We start from the raw sequence: 22142 nt of genomic DNA on the forward strand, positions 1-22142 counted from the left end.
ATGATTTTTATGTTCTTTAATGTCTTTATTTTCTCCATTAAACAAGTATTAATTTTGTAATATAAATAAATGTTATTTTTTTAAAAACTAAGAAAAATCCAGACAAGCTTGAGAAAGTTAACCTAGATGACTATGAGCGGTATATTCCATTTTAAACTCCATTTATCTGACTAACTTTGCTTCCCTTGTCCCCAGGGTGACACATCTGGAGACTACAGGAAGGTCTTGCTCATCCTCTGTGGAGGAGATGATTAAAATAAAATCCATGAAAGATAAGAGAATAACCAAAACTTTGATTTTTTTTAAAAAACTTTTTTCTACATTGTTATTAGCAATATCTCAGAATGCTTATTTCCAAATTAAAACGCCAACAGATGCCTCCTAAGATATAGGCTGTATTATTATTCATCTATAATTACTCGTTATGATGCTTTAAAGCTGTACTTGCATTTCAAAGCTTATAAAACCTAAAAGGAGCTTTAAAATTAGAAATAATAATGTACTCCATGTTTTTAACAGATCACTTCATTTGTGTTTCACAGAAACTGAAATATATTAAATTATTTCATGTTTTCTTTTTGGTGAAAAACTACTGAAGTGGAAGACTGGAAGACTGTTCTAAAATCACTCTTCTTCCCTAATTCTGTTTTTCGAGCGGCTAGTAATTTCTTGATTTGAAATTGTGAGCATCTAGTTAGTAAGAATATTTGTCCAGTTTGCTATTTCACATAGTCATAGTTTGAAAGCATCCACAAATGTCCTTTGTTTAGGCTTTATCAATATTGTTAGTTGATCTTCACTAGGTTTGGTGTGAGATACTTCTATGTTAAGATCACTTACTCTCTCCAGATTCAAGTATACCAAAATCACCAATTTATCTGAACAAATTAAATTCTAACTGTGGCTATACAAGTCATATATGTCTGGTTACCAAACATAAATGCTGAACATTCCACAATATTATGGTTGATGTCTTAATCCAGCTTTAAGATGAATGGAAAAAAATTAAGTGTCAAACTAGGTATTCTGGTGATGTTATAATCCTCTGAATTTTACTTAAAGGAAATTTTTTTGAGATAAAAATAATTTTTTGTCATTTTGGATTTCGTTGATTTGTAGTAATTTATATTTGCACTGTGCCTTTCAACTCTGGAATTATTCTGAAGGTGTATTTGGATTTAGTTCAAAAGTTCAGTTTGTATACAACATGGAAAAATAATTTTAATAAAATGTGTCTTTAAAATGAGATATATTCTTTCTCTTTTTCATTTGTGAGTTTTTTCATTCTGGACACTGAAAGGAGGTATTTTTGAAGGACTTGTATTACTTAGTTTCTATTAGGAACATTAAGAAAAAATAACATAGTCTTATATGCACTACTGCTGTAAAACTAATGTTCACATATACTAAATGATGTTACTACTTAATGATATAAAATGATATATTTAATTTATTCCCTGAAAATGAGTGATGCTCTCCATTCTACTAAGTAGAACATTTATATTAAATAAGAATATTTGTTCTTTGTTCATTCTATAATATCTATTGTATTTTGATGGGTAAAATAATAAGGATTTTTTTTTCAGTTTGTTTCTACTTACCTCTTATAAGTGCTCGAACTATTGGTGAAAGCTATTTTGTGAATACTTAGTCATTTCAGTTAACTATAGGAAGTAGTACTGCTGGTTCAATACCTACCCAGAGAGTATGGAATTTTATTTTTAAATTACATATGACTTAGCCAGATTTTTTAAACAAAGTGCATTTGTTGACTGGAAGCTTTCTAGAAGGCAGGATAAAGCCACCTTGGAGGAATGTTAGTTTGTTCTATTGAACAAGCGTGACATTGTAATATAATTATGAAGCAACTTTGTTTTTCCCTCCCATTGTCCATTTACTTTTATTTATTGGGCCTAGTTCTCCTTTTTTTTTAGATGAAAATTCACTCTTAGGTTATAAGTATCATACTGTGCAGTCCCTTAAGGTCATAAAAAAGTGTCATTTCTGTAATTAATTTGTCCAGTTAAAATTCCAAACTTGATTGATAGTTGAAGTTTCTACCCTCATTCAGCTCTGGCCTATTGCCAGCAGGAAGCTGGTGGACTTCTCTTCTTTCTCCACCTAGGCTTTCTTCCATAGCCTACCTCCACTCCCAACCTAGCCAGAGTTGTAGGAGAAGGGAGAGGAAAGGGGAGTTGGAAAGTATTTAGCCGACTGTTAGTGCTGTGGTAGTACATGATCAGCGCTATGTAATGTTGGCAGATACTTAAAGCTGATTCTGATGAGCATTCTCCTGGGCTTTTTTATCAACCCCATCACCAGGGAACTACTCATCTTCCGTTCCTTTGGCAAGGCAAATGCAGTGCTCTTTATTCAGTCCCTAGGAATTTGATGATACTTTCAGGTTCTCTGTGCTGAAGTCTGTCTTTCCACCCAGGCTTCTTGCACAGGCTCTAAGATGATCCCATGCTGGATCATCTAGTTACTTGTTTCATGGTAAACACTTGCACATCCTTTGTGCTAACATTCTGGATATGCAGGCTGATCATCTTGCAGCCATCATTCTCTGCTCCTCTCCTAGTCCCTCCCCACAAGCTGCCTCAACTAGCCTCTCTGTTTTGCTTTCTCAGGGTGAGTCAGACACCAAGTCCACTGGGGCCCCCAAACTGCATATACTGCTGATGGCAGTATAAATTGGTGCGATCATTTCAGAGAGCAATTTTACAACAGTTAATAAAGTTCGAAGTTCTCAGCAAATTCATTTCTGGGGATCTACTTGGTGAATCTCTTGCACATGATGTTCATTGCTGCTCTATAAGAGCATTGAAGTAGAAACAACCTAATACCTCAGTAAGGGAAAGGATGAACAAAGTATGGGTCATACAACGAGTCATGAAAATTAACTGGAGATTTGTCAATTGGTAAGTTTCAAAAGTATAATTTTGAGGAGAAAATTGCAAAATGATAGGTATAGTAAATTCCATTTAATTATATGTATAAACGTGCAAAAGAAAATATATTGCTAATGGGTATACATATAAGAACATTCATGGGAATCATATATACCATTCCCAGGATAGTGGTCACTTTAGAGGAGGGAGAGAGATGGAGTTGGAGATGAAGCTTCTACCTATAGATATTGTTTTATTTAAAAGAATGAATCAAAGCAAGTATAATCCATCTAAATTTTTATTAAAATTTATCGGTTGTGGTAGGTCCATTTCATATTACTCTGAGTAATTCATTATAATTCATTTAAAATCTTGAATTAGGGATAGTTTCATTATAAAAATTTTATTTAAAAAGTAGGAGGGAGTCAGAAAGTGAAAGCTGCCTGTCCAGAGTTCATAGCAAGGGCTACATACTGTAGGCAGACACCCGTAATATTTGCTCAGATACTTGTAAATTTTGCTCGGGCCTCCAGAAGGCATTTTAAGCTCTGACAGTCCCAGTACAGACCCTATTCAGATGTTCCACTGCCACTGAGTGCGTAGGAAAGGAAAGGAGTGCAGGGAACCTTTACCATAACCCATCTAGGAAAGCGGAGAGTTGATGTTTAAGAAACCCAAGACCCTAGCAAAACTCCACATTCTAGGTCTTCCCCCTAGAAAAGCCTTGCCCCATCTCCGCAGAGCGTAACCCCACCCAGCACGTGGTGACTCCAAGGAAGAACTCAAATAGCACTCTTTTGGGCCCCTAACCTAGCACAAGACCCGGTAGACAACTAGAGTTCAAAGAACCTTTGCAGGAAGAATGAATGAGCTGCAATTCCCGGTCTAGTTAAAATAGAAGGGTGTGTGAAGTAACGTTAAAAGCTACGTGGGCCTCAAATACAGGATAGCACGACACCCAGGTAACCTGCAAGGCAGAAAGCAACGGCCGGACGGGCGCGAAGCCCCTCCTGCCCTTGTCCCGTTCCGCGCAGGCTCCACCCGTCACGCACACCCCTTTCCCCGCCTTTTCCGGAGGCTCGTCGCGCGCATGCGCCTTTCAGTCCGCGCTTTGTTGCGAAAGCAAGGGGCCAAGGTCCTGCGGTCCTGACGCGCCGCGCGGATAGACGCGGCGGGCGGGGCAGAGGATGGAGGCGGTAGCGTCCGCTGCAACGGTTGGGGCTGCGCGTGAGAAGGTGGCCGTGTAGGCACCCGGGCTGGGTGGAGGCCGGCGTCGGCGGCCGGACCATGGCGGGAGACCGTGTCTGCTGGGCTCCCTGAGGCGGACTTCCCGAGGTACCCTCCCTGAAATCCCGGGGAGCCGTGGCCCATGGGCTCGCTGAGCAGCCGAGTGCTGCGCCACCCGGGGCGAACCCAAGCCCAGCAGGAGCCGGGGTCTGGGGCCGGGGGCTCGTCCCGGAGGCCGGAGACTGGCGGCGATGCGGCCGGCCACGGCTTCTGTTACTGCCCGGGCAGCCGCAAGCGCAAGCGGAGCAGCGGGGCCCTCTGCTACTGTCACCCGGACTCCGAAACAGACGAGGATGAGGAGGAAGGGGACGAGCAGCAGCGGCTCCTCAACACCCCTCGACGGTACGTTGGGAGACGCTCCGGAGCCTGCTGGGCGGCCCCCGCAGCCCGGCCAGGGGACGAGCCAGGTGCCGGGTGTGCATGGTGGGCGGCGGCGGGGGGATTCGGCGCTTTCCCAGCTTGCGAGGAGCGGACATGTCCTTGACAGGGTAAACGTGGGAGCCGACTTGATGCAGGGAGGTTGGGGAGTACTTTGGGAGACGCCTGGTGTTCTGGATTATAAACCACAGACGCTTCCGGAGTGATGTTATAGACCAGGACGAGACTGAGAAACGCCAAGCTGAAGCTTGCGCCTCATTAAACCTTAGACTCGACCAGCACGCTGGCCTTCCGTAATACACCTTTGTCCTCTCTGAGTGGGGACAGTAGAATAAGTTGTTTTGCATCGATTGCCTTAAATAGTACAGACACGTAAATTTAGTCTCTGAGATAGACACCCCTATTATCGTCCATTCAGTGCAGGGGAAATGATTACACACAGTTCTCTTCAACGGTAAAAGTTAAATTTATCAATAGTGTACTCTGTTCCTTACTGAGAATAGCCATTCAAAAGTCTCTAGCATTTGAACGTTGACCGTGGATGTATGTAAGGCCGTGCTGCAGCTTGCTTAACCTTTTTTCGAAGAGTTGAAAACGAGGGTATTTACCTGTGAACTAGATGTAGTTTATAAGTAGAATATGTTTTCACATAAACAGTCTGGTTGCTTTGTTTTTAAAAGTCATCAGTGGAGTCACATAGATGTAATTTTTTGATAAAATTAAAAATTATTCAAAAAATTTTTTCTACACAAGCATTTATCTTGTAAAATAAATGGTAGATAACATGTTAATAGATTTACAAAATTTTTCATACAGTGTTACGTAATATCTGTTTTTATTTACAGAAATGAATCCTGTCAATTGTTCAGTTACCATTTTGGAGAGTTAGTGTAGTATACTTTTAACAGCTCAGATTCTGAGTTCTAGTCTGTATTCTGCACATAATAGCCTAATTCCTTATAAGTAAAATGGGGATACTAATACTAGGGTTTGACAGATATAAGAATGCACACAATACACAGTGCCTGGTACAGAAGCACTCAGTCAATACTATGTCTCCTTGTTGAATTGGCTGCCTTTATCATTACAAAATGCCTCTCTTTATCTTTGGGAATCTAGCCACCACAATTATCTTTTGATAAGTGTTTAAAAGGTACATCTTTTTCCATCCTTTCCCTTTTTGCCTGTGTCTGTATATTTAAAGTAGGTATCTTGAAGACAGCATATAATTTGAGTCTTGTTTTTCAAAAATCCACTAGGATAATCTCTGCATTTTAATTAGTATTTATGCCACTTATATTTAATATGTCATTATTGAAATATGTATGTTAGGGTCTATTTGAAAGAGATTCGAACACAGTAATTTCAACAGAGATTAGTTAATATAAGCATTATTAGCAGTTAACCGGAATTTAAGGTAAACCACTAAGATAAAGAGATCTCTAGAAAATACAGTAGTAGAGAATAGGGAGAGTCACTCCTCAAGGGCTGAAACAGAATGTTGAAGAAAGAAACAAATTTGGAATAGGGCCGCCTTTTCCAACCTGAGATTCAGATATTGGAAGAGGAGTGGCTGTAGCCCACAAGATGGAGAAGTTTGCTGAAGTGTTGGTAGGCTAAGGCTGGCAAGCAAGAAACTGCCCACTAGGATGCCGACAAAACTTGCTTGGAGGCCATCTGGCTTACAAAACTGAAAATATTCACTTTCTACACCTTTACAGAAAAAGTTGGCCAACCCCTGGACTACATGAGTGGACTGGAATGGAAAGTCTTCAAAGCAAACCTTTATTAGAAAATGCACATCAGAATTCAGTATGTGTTGTATCAGTGGAAGATGTCTAGTTTATTTAGCCCAGCATGGACGAAGGGTTTAAGAAAATATTAAGACCTAGAAATTTGGCACTTGTGTGCTTCCTCAGGTTGTCTGGTGTGCTATCCCACTTCAACCAACTATTCCATGCTTTAGCGTCCAGGCCCACCTTCCACCTCATACCTTTTGTCAACTGCATGTTTTACTTTACATTAACAAGACTTAAAACTCAACTGTTCTGCAACCAGATCTTGAGTGTGTTGTCCCTAGATTGTCACTAAAAATTGAAATCTAGCAAATAGTATTTGTTGTTATAACTATGTAAATATTGTTTACTGAAGAATCAAGTAGTGTGCTAAGACAATAAATCATACTTTGTGGGCCCAATGTCACAACCTTGTTTTTCTCTTGGAGAAATTTTCTAATCTCATAGTTAAATGGAATCTTTTTCTTACATTCCATCAAGTGCATCGTCAGGCCCTGCTTTCATTTGTATCTTATCATGATATGCCTTTTTTATTGCTTGTTTGTTTTCCTAAAGTTTCTAACTGCCTCTTCCCCTACCCCTCTTGTTGACAAGATAATATTCCTTCATCATATCTTCAGATTCTTCTCTTCCCAGACACACCTATGGACTCCTTCTCCACTAAACTCAAGGCTTCCCTCCTGGGTCCCTGTATCCTCCTTTCCCAATCTGGATCCCTTGCTCTCTAGGTCTGCACTTATCCTGGGACTTTCACCCCATCTCTAGGATTGAATCCACTGGTTTCAGTAGTCTGTGATCTTTTTCTTTCTCTCTTATTTTAGGGAACTACATCCTCAAGTATTTTCTTAAGAAAGGGTACAAAAGGAGGTAATTTGTGCTTGTCTAAATGTAAATTTAGTCTCTCACTTTATCCTTTGGCTGGATATGGACATCAAGTCCAAAATAACTTAATATCTTTGATGATGTTATATTACTTCATTGTCTTCTAGCCCACAGTGTTGATGAGAAATACAATGCTAGTCTGATTCTCTTTTCTTTTTAGGTGACCATTTTTTTCCTCTATGGACTTTTTGGAATTTTTCTCTTTGGAATTTAGGATTTAAGTAGAATGTGTTAAGTGTGAGTTTTTTAACGGCCTCGATACTTGCTGTATCCTCACAATCTAGAACTACATTATTGGAAAAAACTTTCTTCCATTAATTTCTTCCATAATTTCCTTTCTCCTGTTATCTTTGTTTTCTCTTTCTTGGACCCCACCTAACTGGATTTTGGATTTCTTGGATTGTACTTCTTTTTCATTTTTTTTCCTTTCTAGGTCTTTATGCTTTATGTTTGAAAAATTTTCTGAGCTTTGTAGTTAATTCAGGTTCTCTTTTGGCTTTTTAATTTCAGCAACCATGTTTTTAGTGTCTAAGAGCTCTTTTTTTCCTCGTTCTGAGTAATTATTTATTATAGCATCCTGATATTTTATAAATGTAATGTTCTCAGATCTCTAGATGTTTTAGAGTGTTTTGTTTTGTTTTTAAGTTCTCTTTTCCCTGAATTATGTTTCCTCTGGAGCCAATTTCTTTTTTTAATTGTCTTTAATACTCTTAATTTTCCTCAGGTTGGTTGATCCTTGGTTATCCATTTATATTTAAGAATGAGTAATGGGCGCGCACGCACGTGTGTGTGTGTGTGTGTGTGTGTGTGTGTGTGTTTTAATTGAGTAAATAGATATATTTCTGTAAAGCCTCCCCTTTGAGTAGGAAGATTGACTACTAAATTGGATATGGGTGGGGCATGCTTTGTTTTAGAGCCGAGATTCCCAAACTTTCTTTGTCTATAGCACTCTTAGCTTCTCAGTAATTTTTTTCATGGCACCTCTGGTCCTAAGGAAATAACCTCATAGATCCAAACAACTTAATAATAAAAGATTGTATAGTATCTGAAAAATGTTGCTGTTTCTTTCAAATTTAAAATATTCCACATGCCTATCCGAGTTTGCTGTGGTGTTCCAGGTGCTTTGACACAGTTTGGGAACCACAATTTAGGGTGAATAGTTTGGGAGCTACCAGGCTACAGATTTCTCATATGCCAAAATGAGGATTGCTTTGTCTGCACACCAACACCTACTAAAGCCTTAGATCTTCCTGATAGATTTGTTCTTTCTTTCTAGAAGAGCCTTGGAATCTTCATGCCTGAGTTACCTGTACTCTGTTTCATAGAGAGTGAAGAAGGCCATTAGGGGAACAAATTTTCCCATTATCTGCCTCATTGCCTCCTTTTGCCTTTTGTTTCCCCAGAGACTGCATCCCAAAACACACACACACACACACACACACACACACACACACACACACACACACACGGGTTTGAAGGGCAGATGGGCTTTAGCCTCCATCCTAGACCTTCATGATATATTTTAGACCATGGCTCTCAGTGCTTTTTCCATTCCAGTTTATTTTCTAATTTCCAGATCTATAGAATTCTCTCATCAGGTGATAAGCCCACCCTTATTTTGCTGTTGTGGGCTTATTCTTTTCTGTACTTTAAATCTTTTAATATAAGTCAGAGAAAGTGCTATCAGGAACTGGAAACTACATTGTCTCATTTATTTCTCACAGTAAACCAATGAAGTGGATACTACTGATATTCTCTTTACATCTTTACAAATGAGCTGTGGTGAAGCTGAGACTCAAACCCAACAAAGCATGTTCTATTTTTACTGTCAGGAAGAGATGTTAAATACACTGGTTCAAGACACCATCTGAATTACTTCATTTTTTTTTTTTAAAGATTAAAATGTTTTAACTACTAAAAAAAGCTGTAAGGACTGGCCAGGAATAAAAGATACTTATCAGCCTCCACCAAGGGCTTTTCTTATTTACTGGACCATCTTGAGCTATGATTATCAAACTTTTTTTTAAAAAAATGTTTCATTTAAATTAAATCTTATACAGAAATCCAAGATGTTTGCAGATATAATATGCGAACGCTGCTCTGGTTGAAGTTAGGTGGGATGCCTAGCGGTCACTCCTCAGCTGTCTCTGGTGGCCGCTAAGGCACTTTTCCACTGAGTATGGTTTTGAAAACCTTTGATCTAAGACTGCAAACCAGTTGTTCAGTGGGGGTGGGGGACATTTTAACTAATTTTTAAACTACTTTTGTACCAAAATAATATTAAATGTCAATTATTTTTGAAATTACTTGGATGGGTGAAATTTTTACTTGCGATCTCCATTTTGTAGTTGCATAGTGGTTATTATTGCAGTTGTATTGAGATCCTCCATAGTGCTGATTTCTAAATAATGAAATAAGTAAAAAGTACTCTTATCCTAATTTATCGAATAAGTAATTTACATAGTTCAAAAATCGAAAATTGTAAAAAGATTGCGTACAGCAGAAGATCTCTCTCTCATACTGCCCCCATCTCATACTGTTACCCCTCTTGGGAATAGAGTACCCCAGAGATAACCACTATTATTAGTTTCTTATGTACTCTTCCATTGTTGAGCAAATTAAGTATATAATATCCCTCTGTCCTTTTACACAAGTTGGCTCTATTTAATAGAAATTGAACAAAAGGAATATTTTGAATTATATGCAAAATGAGTAAAACATTCAGTTTTACACATATGTAAACAGTTACATTTCTTTTAACAGGAAGAAATTGAAGAGTACATCCAAATATATCTATCAAACATTATTTTTGAATGGTGAAAATAGTGACATTAAGATTTGTGCTTTAGGAGAAGAGTGGAGCTTACACAAAATATATTTATGTCAAGTAAGTATTTCATTTTTCAATTTGAGTAACCAAGGTAGCCATTAAAGAAAAACTCAAACTCTTTTTTTAAATTAAATTTATTGGGATGACATTGGTTAATAATATTACATAAGTTTCAAGTGTACAGTAATATAATACATCATCTGTATGTTGCATTGTGAGCTCATCACCCAAAGTTTAATGTCCTTCCATCACTATATAGTTGACCCCCCTTTATTGTCTTCTACCTCCTCTCACCTTCCTTCCCCTCTGGTAACCACCATACTGTTGTCTGTGTCAATGAGTTAAAAAAAAACTCAAACTGTTTAAGTCATGTTCTTATTGCACTTCACAGTAATCTTTTGCATGGACAGTGGTTGAGTCCTATCATCTGATAAAAAGTCTTGTTTTATTAGAAATATGGCAAACATTATTAGTGAAAACTTAGTTTGGTCTAGAAAATAGACTTTGAATTTTCATGGTCATACTATCCTAACAATACCTTTTTGTCATTACTCATTAAGGTGCTTATTTTGGTGCCTTCTGTTGACAAAAGAAATCAAAGTTACAGAAAAAAATATTTAATATTAAAGTTAAGATTGCTGAATTTGTTTACTTTGTATATGATTTTTTTAAATTGGGTAAATTCATCTGAAATGTTGCTTTGTAGTTAAAGTTGAATGTGAATGGAAAGTTCTTGACACTTAACTCTTCCTTTCCTGGAAAATGCAGTTATATTAGAGACAACACCAAAAAAGTGTACAGACTAAGTCATTTAGCTGATACGTCTATTTGATTTCTGTACTGAAAATATTACTATCTGCCACCCCATTTTAAAGATTCAAAATTTCCAAAATAAGAGAAAATGTTGCTCATATGGTTCAGATACTTAATTTGTGGGAGTTTTTTGTTTTGTTTTTTCATCAAATCTGTCTATTCTTTCTTCAAATCATTGTTCTAGGCAGTGGGAATAGAACTGTGAACAATTCAGTTCTTATCCTGTGGCGCTTATATTTTCCCTCTTTTTTTCATTATTTGACAATAATTACTGGTAAAACAGTAGAGTTTAAGATTTTTCAGTTGAAACATTTGAATGGAATTTTTCTCTAATATATTAGTCATACTGGGTTTTTTATTAATTTTTGGAACAGTTTTACTTTGCCTTAAAGAATATAGCTTAGAATATCAGAATATTAGTCTCAATTTGAGGATACGCGCTATAACTTTCTTTTTTAATCTCTCAAAGCAGTTTTGTGAGTTTAAGGATGAGCATGCCCCTATTAAGGCTATCCCTCTCAAGAGAAACTAGATTAATTATAGTGCAAGCCTTATGCTAAAATATAAGCCCCCTGAGGACAAAAGCAATGTGTTTTGTTTACACTGTATTCACAGTGCCTTATATATACTAAGTACTCAGTAAAATTTTTTAAATAAATTGATTAATATTTGATCGATTCCAAAATAATTCTTAATTATGAGAGGTGCTATCTAGAAAGTAACTAAGGACTTCATCCATTCTGGTACCTTTCCAAGAATTCAGGTTCATTCTAGAATTTTCTGATTAGATAAAACTAAACTTTGATTTTCCCTAATTTCTTGGGGATCGTCCTGTTAGTGTTGACTCTGGTCTGGTCTGGACCCTTTACAGCCACTGAGGTACAGGAAGGATTTAACAGTTTGATGGCTTTTAGTCTGTTCTCTTCCTCAGTACATTTTTATGTATTCACCTTGTGTGTTGTCATATGTTTATGAGAGATACTTAAATATATAACATAATTTCTAAGTTTGAACTTAGAATGTCATTGAGAAGGAAAACATATACATGTAATATACTCAGAAATTGTTTTAACTGAGTAAAAAGCTACTGAGGTTTAAATAGAATATAGAAATTCAGGTTTTTATAGTGATATGAGAATTTGGTTTAGTTTTCATTAAATTAGTATTAAGCTGAAAATATTTTATATACCTACTGGTGTCCTTATCTCAGTTTCTTTTCTCCTATAGACATATTTGGCAATTCTTTTTTTCCTTAAATAATAGAATGGATTAGTTTTGATAGAATAGTTGGCTTAAATTTAGAAATAGGGAAATAATTTGGAAGACACAGAAAGTACTGGATAATTGTTGATTTTTTCTTTTTTAAGTCTGGCTACTTTTCTAGTATGTTCAGTGGTTCTTGGAAAGAATCCAGCATGAATATTATTGAACTGGAGATTCCTGACCAGAATATTGATGTAGAAGGTAACCACCACCATAATTATCGCTACTATGCAGAATCATAAAAACATAATCTTTTGTTCTTTTGGTAAAAAATAAACATTTTCTTCTAACCTTGTAAATTAGAAAAAGTTTCATTTAACCCCAAAGCGACAACATTACATTGATTTACTCCATAGCTTATCAGTTCTGTTCTACTTATCCCTCATCATTTTAGTCATGTGGGTCATATCAATCTGTTTACTTATGTTTGTAAATATACCCACCTGGGATATGGAGGATGTAGGGTGCAGAAAGGAAAAGTATAACCATTTTAATTACATAGAAAAGCTGATAAATAATATTAATTGATCATTCCCTATATATGTAGACCTTTTCTGGGAACAATAGGATACAAATCATATAATCAGTGTTACTTAATATAAGGGTTTTTAGTTGAGAAAGCTGAGGCCCAGAGAATTTAAGAGGCTTATTTTAGTTCTCAGAGCAATTGAGTGAGCCTGGATTAGACTGTAGTTTTCCTAATTGCTATTCCAGTGCACCTTCTGCTACCTCGTTGATAGCTCAAAGAGAAGTACCCAGTACTTACTACATAGGCAAAGAGACAAGTTAAGAATATTAACAAAACAAACCATGTGAGACATAGATGAGACCAGCAGTGGAGTAAAGGATGGACAGGCTTAGAGAGCTGTGGTGGCTGGGTGAGAGTGTGGCATGGACAGAACCATGACCTATTCCATACTCCCCAGTGGTAAAGCACTGAAAACACCAGGGTTACGATTATCACTGTGTCTCTGTACTTAATGATTGGTCTACTCAGGGGTATCTTTATAAAAGTTTTTCCAAGGGTGCCTGAATTCTGACCACTAATGTCAAGATTAGCTGTAGAAGAATCCAGTTCAATTTGGTAAAATAAATGGAAATTTATAACATTATTATTAAATTAGCACCACCGGTCAGTAACCATTATTAACATTTTAATTGTGATACTTCTCTTATCCTTTTAAGTACATACTATATTTAGACATATGTCTTAGTGGGTAAAGACAGTTATATTTATAGTACTCTTATAGATATATTATTTCATTCTACATGTGTCCTTTTGCTTTCAGCACTGCAGGTTGCATTTGGATCACTGTATCGAGATGATGTCTTAATAAAGCCCAGTCGAGTTATTGCCATTTTGGCAGCAGCTTGTATGCTACAGTTGGTAAGTATGCGCATCAAAGAAAGGATCACAGCTGTATCTTTGTTTCAAAGTACCTATTCCAAAAACAAAAATTAAGCTTAGCTTTTAACAATTTTTAAAATAAAACTGAAATGTATAAATATGCCATTTGTCATGTCATTTAAAATGCTTAACCAAAAGCAAATTATTATGACTGAAGGGGTCGTGATGTCTATGTAAGATGAAAGCAAACTATTTCTGTGTAGGTGTCTTAGAATAACTAAAATGTGGAAAGAATTTACTTGTCTAAGTCCATTTACAGATTTTTATTCATTAATGATTTATCTTGACTGTTACGAAGTTCGGTGGCTTATAATTACTAATTCATTTAGGTCATGGATTTGAAAAACATTGAGTGCCTACTATGTAAACTTTTTCTTAATTATGAAATAATTATGTGTAAACCACATAAATGTATATAATCTATTGATAGAATGACAGATTTGTTCATTCAACAGAAGTATATTGAGCAATGCGCCGAACTAGGCATAAAGATCCAAAAGTAAATTAAGATATAGTCCCTACCTTCAAGAAACTCACAATATAATGAGTGCGAACTGGGGGAAGGAGGGTTGATACGCAGACCCAAAGGTGTAAAGTAAGAGCTTACAGTATTATAGGTATGATAATAAGCATCTTGTAGGATTTATGGGTGCACAAAGTGGTCATTTCCACCTTCTGATGTTAAAGAAGGAAGTAATGTTTGAGGTTGAGCCTTGAAAACTGAAAATGTATTTCTTTTGCAAAGTAAGAAGAAAGAGGAAGGAAGAGCATTTCAGGCAATAAACTTTAAGATCTAGTGATGCGAAACTGGAGGATTAGAGAATTCGAGTGGAACATGGTTCTAGCATAGAATATAAGAAGGGTTGGAGAAGGGGAGGCAAAAGCCAGATCATGAAAGTCCTCTATACTTTTTAAGAAGTTTAGACTTTATATAAGTACTTTTGGAAGATTTTAATCAGGGGAAAGACAAAGCTATGTTTTAGAAAGAATGCTTCAGGAACAATGTAAAGGATGGATTGGAGGAAAGATGAATATAAAACCTGTTGCAGTAATCCAAGTAAGGGTCTAAATTAGGGTCGTAGCAATAAGAATGGAGAAGAAATTATATCATTGTATTAACCAATGTTACCCCAATAGACTTTTAAAAAAATTAAAAATTAAAAAAGGAATGGAGAGGAGACTCTTGAATATCAGAGAGGTTAGGCAGGAATAATCCACTAGACTTGATGACAGACAAGAGGTTAATAGGAAAGGAGAGGAATCTAGAATGACTTCCAGGTAAGTTTAAAATCCTAATAGAGTCAACATATTATTTTGATCTTTAAAGAAGTTAATTAAGTTTCCTTTTATGTGGTATTTGTATACTGATTTATTTGAAGTATTAGTTAATAGCTTGCTAAATATACTTGGTTGTGGTCATTTGATTTTTAAAATGTTTTGATCCTTTCAGTACTTATTTCCACTAAGTATACCTTATTTTCTAACTTTAGTCTTTTTTTGGTTTTGTTCTAAATCCACTTTCTGCATTATCTTTATGACTTAACTATTTAACTTACTAATATACTTGCACTAATATATTTCAGAAATTCTAGCAGAAAGGGACAGTTTGCTTTCCATATATTGAATAAAGTTAGTTCATTTGAAATTTTCTATGTAAGCCTTTTAGATTAAAATTTCAGTGTAAGTTGAAAGCAATGTATTTGATTTGGGTGCATCTCTTAGCTATTGATAGGTGTTTTAAACTTTAATAAACACTTTCTGATGATTGATAGTTTACTTGCCTAGCCCATTACATGGTCAACTGACTGTGTAAAGAACTAGCAATACTTACAGAATGCTGCTTAAATTTGCAAAGGTCCCAGGGAGGGGAAGAATAGAAAAGAAAGAGAATGACAATATTCATCTTTACCTTACTGCTTTTACTCTCTCCCTTTCATTTTCAATTCCAAGTATTTAGTTGATTACTTGATGGATTTTTTTTTGGTATTTTTACTGGACTTATAAAAAACTTAGGCTTGCTGCGCTTAATGAGTTTTCTTTCTTTTCTTTCTTTCTTTTTTTTTTTCTTTTTACTTTTTAATATGTAAAAGCACATATTCAGACCTAATTTTTCCCACATGAAATGGGCCTTTCCAGTGCTTATTTATATTTACAGGATGGTTTAATACAGCAGTGTGGTGAGACAATGAAGGAAACAATTAATGTGAAAACTGTATGTGGCTATTACACATCAGCAGGGACCTATGGATTAGATTCTGTAAAGAAAAAGTGAGTTATCCTTTTGTTTTTTTCTCCCATCCCACTTTTGGGAATTTGGCTGCTTTGGTTTCTTAAGAGAATGTATAGCTATAAGAAAGAAGAAAGTGGGGAGGAATAGAATTTTGTTATAAAAAATTCCCTTTTACATTTGGACTGATTAGTAAATTCCTCAAAAGTGTTGTCTTTATAAGTGACCATGGGTGGGTTATACATGCTTGTAAAAACTATGGTTACTCTGTACAGTAGGTTTTCTATTCTTTCAAGTAACAGGCATAATAGACGTCATATCAGTACAACTACTGACAATCTTTTTAACTCTTAAGAATTGCAGTACTTATTTTCAGATTATAAAGAAGGTAATGGAAGTATGTAAACCCTTTAATAAACCATTTAACCACAAGCTTGAAATGAAGTTTTCTTCATTAGAAATGCTCTTATTAATACAAAGGGAATAGTCTCTTAATAACTGCTGACAAAAATAATACTAAATTTTCAACTGTTAAAAAAAATTGAGCATGTCCTAGCAAGACTAATATTGTTTTTATTTCAACTGTGAGTCCTACTTAATAAATCATAAATACATGATGTATAATGTAATAGTTCCATGTTTTAATTTCAGGTGCCTTGAATGGCTTCTAAACAATTTGATGACTCACCAGAATGTTGAACTTTTTAAAGAACTCAGGTATTTGAATTTTAAATAACTTTATAATTAATCATTCTGAAATACGTAAGATATTTTTGTATAAAACAATATATTATGAAAAAATGAACAATTTAAAGAAAGGTATCTTGGCTGCATCTATGAACTGAAGAAATGCTACACAAATTTCTTTGTTGTAAATGATATATATTATGTTGACTGTTTGACCAATTTTAATAGAAAAATTCATTGCTGCTATAAAATTAAAGTCTCAAGTATTACCTCACTTTCGCTGGGCTCTTAGAGAATCTAACAGTTTATTTTAAAAACCGTCTTTACCATTGAAAAGTTAAGTTTGAGGAAATTGTAAACTTTTTGATAAGCTTCATAAAATTAAATTTACAATTAGGTTGGCCTTTTGAATTAAGTCTGCTTACTATTCCATCCTTCTTTCCTTCTACAAATACTTCCAGAATGTCCACTATGGATACTCTGTTAGAGGTTCTGAAGGATTCAGAGATGGTTATGTCATGGTCTCTGCCCTAAAGGAGCTTATGTGTAGTAATGGGAGAATCTGAGAAATTAGGATAGGAATGATCTTTTAGAGCCCAGTTGGCTTTACAGTTATTTTCAGACTTGCATTTCTTTGACAGCGGTGCTTCCGAGACAAGGATACAAATGTCCCTAGTCTGTGACTTTCTGATGGAAATGTACAAGACCAAAGAGTAAACATTGCATAGCTACCTGGGATGTCACTTATATTGATTAGGGGGTGGGAAGGAGGCATTGGTAAACACAGGAGAGAGTTAACCACTTTTATGTTTAAATACACTGTGGAGTAGAGAAAATTCAGATTTTTTTTGAACATTCAAGACAAAACTCAAGAATTAATAAATATTTTTATGGCTAGACCATCTCCTGGATTCCTGGATTGTTTCCTTTTCTCTGCCCTTAAAAGATACTTTGGTAGAAAAGGTCGAGAAGCATTATTCTACGAAAAATCATCACTAGTGATGTCACAGTGTAAACAAAGCTGCAGTATATTTGATTTGAAAATCATTAGAAACACTCATTTTTTTTTTTCTTTTATAATCTCATTGAGCCTTTTCAAAAGGAGGATAAATTGTGGTGGTCATTTTAAAAACTCAGACGCTCTGCTGGCTTTTTCTGACATGAAGGAAAGAAAAACGAAGGAAAAAAATAACTGGTGATATCATTTCTACTCTAAATTTATCCTAATACATATTTCTCGATCTTACTCTCTTTAACGGTAATAAAAACATGTTTTATGACTAAGCAATTCTCTTAAGCCTAGAGTTTAAAGGTTACTTTGAAGATACAGCTGTTTCAATAAATTTTGACAAGTGTATTTTTTTTTTTTAACCATTGAATGGAGAGGAAGGAAAAAGAGGAAGGCTGCCACTTTATCAGAGCATACTAAAAGTTATCTTATTTTGAGACCTTGTTTTAATTTGATTAATTAGCAGATCAAAGCTCTTTGTTTTCCTATCAGTGCAAAAAAAGAGACTTGATCCTTGTGTTCAGATTGTTTTCTAAGATTCCTTGTCTTGGGAAGAAAGACTGATGTAATTTTTAATTCCACATTTTCTTTTGATAAGAAAGACAAAGTTTTCAGTTCCACCAGGCTCTTTTAGCCTGTGCATGAAGATAAACTCACTACCTTTCATTTTATCTTTTCTAGTATAAATGTCATGAAACAGCTCATTGGTTCATCTAATTTATTTGTGATGCAAGTGGAGATGGATGTATACACAGCTCTTAAAAAGGTATTGATGTAATGTGTGTAAGGATATCACCTCAGCATTGATTATAATAGTCAAAAACTGGAAACAACTGGGGTCCAGTGATAAGGGAATGGTTATAAATGTAAGAAAAGTAAAAGGAAATATGCCAAATGTTAAAAAGCCTTTTTTGTTTAGGGATTCAGTATCATGATGCGTGATTTTAATTTTGTTCTTTATACTTTTCTATCTTAGAAATACATTTCTTTTTTTCCCCCAGATTTTTTTTTCAAAAACAAACATGTTATTGTTTTGTTATTTACATAAGCAGAAATGTTAAATATTTTACAGTTGACTCTTGAACAACTTGGGGTTAGGGGTGCTGAAACCAACCCCCTCCACACACACAGTCAAAAATTTGACTCCCTAAAAACTTAACTACTAATAGCCTTATCTATAACATAAGCAGTAAATTAACATATATTCTGTATGTTATATGTATTCTGTATTCTTAAAGTAAGCTAGAGAAAAGAAAATGTTATGAAGAAAATCATAAGGAAAATTCATTTACAGTATTTATTGAAACAAAAATCCATATATAAGTGGACCTGCACGGTTCAAATCTGTGTTGTGCAAGGGTCAGTTGTATATGATTTTCAGAAATGTTTTCAAAGTAGAGCTTTAGTTGAATTAATGATTGATGAAATTTTCACATATACTTTTTCTAGAAAATGTTGAAATTTTTCTTTTCAGAGACCTTATTTATACTTTAGGTATAAGTTTCAAGTCATCCTTTGGAAAGGTTTCAACATTGTAAATGTAATTTTATTATCACAATTCTCTGAGACAAATTGGCTATTCTTTTTTTGTCACTTTTTAAACTTTATTATTATTCTGTAGTTACTAAGAATTCTTAATGTTACTAAGTCACAGACTTGAGGCAGAACCTGGGTATTAGGAGTCATGATCCATTGCTTTTCCCACTGTATAATTTTGCCTTTAACCTTTTGTCCCTAGCATGGAGTCTGCATTTAACACAGTTGTGAATTCTGGGAAGCCTAGTTATATCATTGTGGTTGTTTGTTGTTATGGTAGGATGAAATTCTTTTACTATTTTTCTTCAAGGGAGTTTAGTAACTGGGTTATCTAATCATCAAAGGAGTAGTAGACAGCTCATTACTATCTTTGAGCCACTGGTAGCATTCATTCTTTCCTGTTTCCTGTTTATGCCAGTAATGATAAATGCTTAGTGTGTGCCAAGCACTATTCACAGTTATGTTATACATATTAATTCTTTTAATGTCCTATGAGGTAGACAAGTTATCATTTCTTACTTTTATAATCTCACATAGCGTGTAGTGAAATTGAGTTAACTGGTAAGTAGAATAAACGTAAAATTAATATAAAATTGCTAATGTAATGTATATTAAACCTCTACCTTTTTAATCATGTAACTACGGTGTGTTTGAGACCGTACATACTTTCAAAGATTAGTTTATTCTTTATCACATACTCACCTAGTTTTTATCTTTGGACAATGATTAATGCTGTGGTTAATTTAAATCTTATAAGCATATCATATAATAGTTCTACTTCTTTCACTTGCTTGTAATGAAAACTAATTTTTTAAGTATATTTTAAGGTGGAAGCAGTTTGGAAATGTAAAATCATAATACAATGAAATCTTGTAATGTTTTAATTTACTTTTTAACCTAGTGGATGTTCCTTCAACTTGTGCCTTCTTGGAATGGATCTTTAAAACAGCTTTTGACTGAAACAGATGTCTGGTTTTCTAAGAGGAGAAAAGGTATACCTGAAATATTTATTGAGAACTTTTTTTTTTTTCCATTTAAATGTATTAAAACCAGGCTCTGACTTAATTATTATAGACCTAGAGAATTTTAGAGCTGGAGAGGTCCTTATTAATTATCTAATTCAGCCTCTCATTTACACTGAGAAAATTGAGTCTGGATAAGAAAAATGCCTTGCTTAGTATTACTTGAATTATTATTCTTGGAACTAACACCATATTTTTATTCCCCAAACTATTGTTTTTCCCATTTTATCACCAATAGATCTCGATGATTAAATTTGTCTGTTGTTTGACCACACTGAATTTTCCCTAACAAATTAAACCCTGTGTTTCAGGCAACAGTTCTTAACATCGTGGGGGGCTTATGGACAGGCATCAATGTGTCACTAACCCCTAAAAGTAGATGCAAAATTTTGTATGTCTTTGTGTGTTGTATTTGGCTGGGTGCAGAGGGAAGCTTCCATACTGTTCATGAAATTCCCAGGGGAGACTGAGCTAAAATTGGTTAAGATCAACTACCAAAAGGTCTTATCTCGACACAGGTGGAGCATGCAATACATTTATTTTTTTACTTTGCCAGAACAGATACAGAAAAAAACTTTTAATAGGCTTTGAGTTCAAGGAAGTGGATAAATCATAATCCTTAGTTCATGATTTTCTTAGTTTACTGTAATTTTTGGTCCATGCATGGTCACCATTTGTATTTTTTTAATATATCGAACCTCTAGAAATTAATCTTTGAGTACTAGAACATTAATAACTTCAGTCTTCTCATGTAGTTCTTTCTTACTGTGTCCCTCTGACTTTACTCAACCAGTGTCTTGAATTTTATGTTTATTATTCCCTTGTTTAAAAAATAATAATGTTATTGCATTATGCAGGTATGTCTTAACATACGTAATATAGTGCCGTGCTGATAAACTGGCTCTCTGAAAAAATAATCCGTGATTTGTAGCAGTTTTTAAATTTCTATTTTACACATTCTCCCAAAGTGGCTGATTTCAAGCTACTAACATGACATCATGAATGTAGAGTTGGGAAGAAATGCATACCATCAGTTCCTATGAGCCAGTATGAGCCAGCTCCAGCGCACCCCTGGACAATATATCATTTAGTTTTAGTTGTTATTGAACTATTTCTTATTGTGATCTTGATTTTTATTTCCTTAAGACAAAAGACATTGAACAGCTCTTTATATGTTTATTGGCCATATGTTCACTCTTCTATGAAATGTTAATTAGGTCATTTTCCTATTTTAATATTGTATTTGTCCTTTCTTAATTTGTAGCCATTCTTTATTCTTGATAACCAATCCTTTGTCATAAATATATGTTGCACTTATTTTCCAGTTTGTAGGTTATCTTTTTACTTTCTTAAAGATGTCTTAGAGAATAGAAGTTTTTAATTTAGTGCTCTTCATGTCTTGTTTAAATAAATTTTGTAGAAATATTTTCATAGTGAGATTTCCTAGCTTAGAGCCAAATAAATTATTTTTCTATTAAGCTTATGAATCAAAAATGTGTAAAGGACTATACCAATAAAATCTAACTTGATTTACTTAAAGAACAAATTACTAAACATATCTTAAATTATGCTTTAGTGCTACATTATGGTAATTAAAAAGAGGTCAGAGAAATTAGAGATCAGAGGAGAAATTTTAAACAGAGGGAGAAAGTTAAAACTGAAAGAAACAGAGAGGATGGAGATGCTAAAAAGACAAAAGGACTCAATAGAAAAGTAGATGTTAGGTGAATGTTGACATAAACTTATGCTTATTTGAGTTCCAGATGGATTAACCACAGCAGTCCATCAAGAGAGAAATTTTTCTGTAGCCTAAGTAGCAGAAACCAGAATAAGAAACTGTGGTCCACTTCTGGTTTTCTCACTCTAGGCTGTCCACCCCAGCCTCAGTAGTGTAAAAGTATACAATTCAAGATAACTTTTCAGGAAGACTTTTTTTTTCATAAAGCAAAATATATGTCTAATGCTATTCTTTTTCAGGGGGGAGTTTTGAGGTTATTTCACACAGTTTTAAATTATTAAAGTGATGAATCTTTAGAAATAGGACAGAAAAATCACTGTGGTCCCCTCACCTATTATATTTTGGTATATTTCTATTAGGCTTTTTTATTTGACT

The 22142-nt window shown here is 34.9% G+C and overlaps 2 protein-coding genes across 4 annotated transcripts in view; both read left to right on the forward strand.

Annotated features, from left to right (window-relative positions):
• ANXA4 (annexin A4) overlaps positions 1–1248 on the forward strand; it is a 53909-nt gene extending 52661 nt beyond the window's left edge. For 2 of the 3 annotated variants that reach the window (XM_039852350.1, XM_039852349.1), the window contains one exon: positions 196–284. In XM_039852350.1, coding sequence (XP_039708284.1) covers positions 196–255 — 60 coding nt within the window. In that variant the 3' untranslated portion in view covers positions 256–284. Of the gene's footprint in view, positions 1–195 lie in introns of all 3 variants that reach the window. The other variant, XM_039852348.1, reaches the window with a different exon arrangement.
• Positions 1249–3991: 2743 nt separating this feature from the next.
• The window catches only part of GMCL1 (germ cell-less 1, spermatogenesis associated), a 42314-nt gene continuing 24163 nt past the window's right edge, over positions 3992–22142 (forward strand). Inside the window, exons 1-8 of the mRNA XM_039852398.1 lie at positions 3992–4520; positions 9998–10121; positions 12245–12341; positions 13430–13527; positions 15704–15816; positions 16427–16492; positions 18153–18237; positions 19909–19999. Coding sequence (XP_039708332.1) covers positions 4261–4520; positions 9998–10121; positions 12245–12341; positions 13430–13527; positions 15704–15816; positions 16427–16492; positions 18153–18237; positions 19909–19999 — 934 coding nt within the window. The 5' untranslated portion in view covers positions 3992–4260. The remainder of the gene's footprint in view (positions 4521–9997; positions 10122–12244; positions 12342–13429; positions 13528–15703; positions 15817–16426; positions 16493–18152; positions 18238–19908; positions 20000–22142) is intronic.

The sequence above is a fragment of the Pteropus medius genome, unplaced genomic scaffold (assembly GCF_902729225.1).
Source record: "Pteropus medius unplaced genomic scaffold, Ma_sr-lr_union100, whole genome shotgun sequence".
In the NCBI taxonomy this organism is placed as follows: domain Eukaryota; kingdom Metazoa; phylum Chordata; class Mammalia; order Chiroptera; family Pteropodidae; genus Pteropus; species Pteropus medius.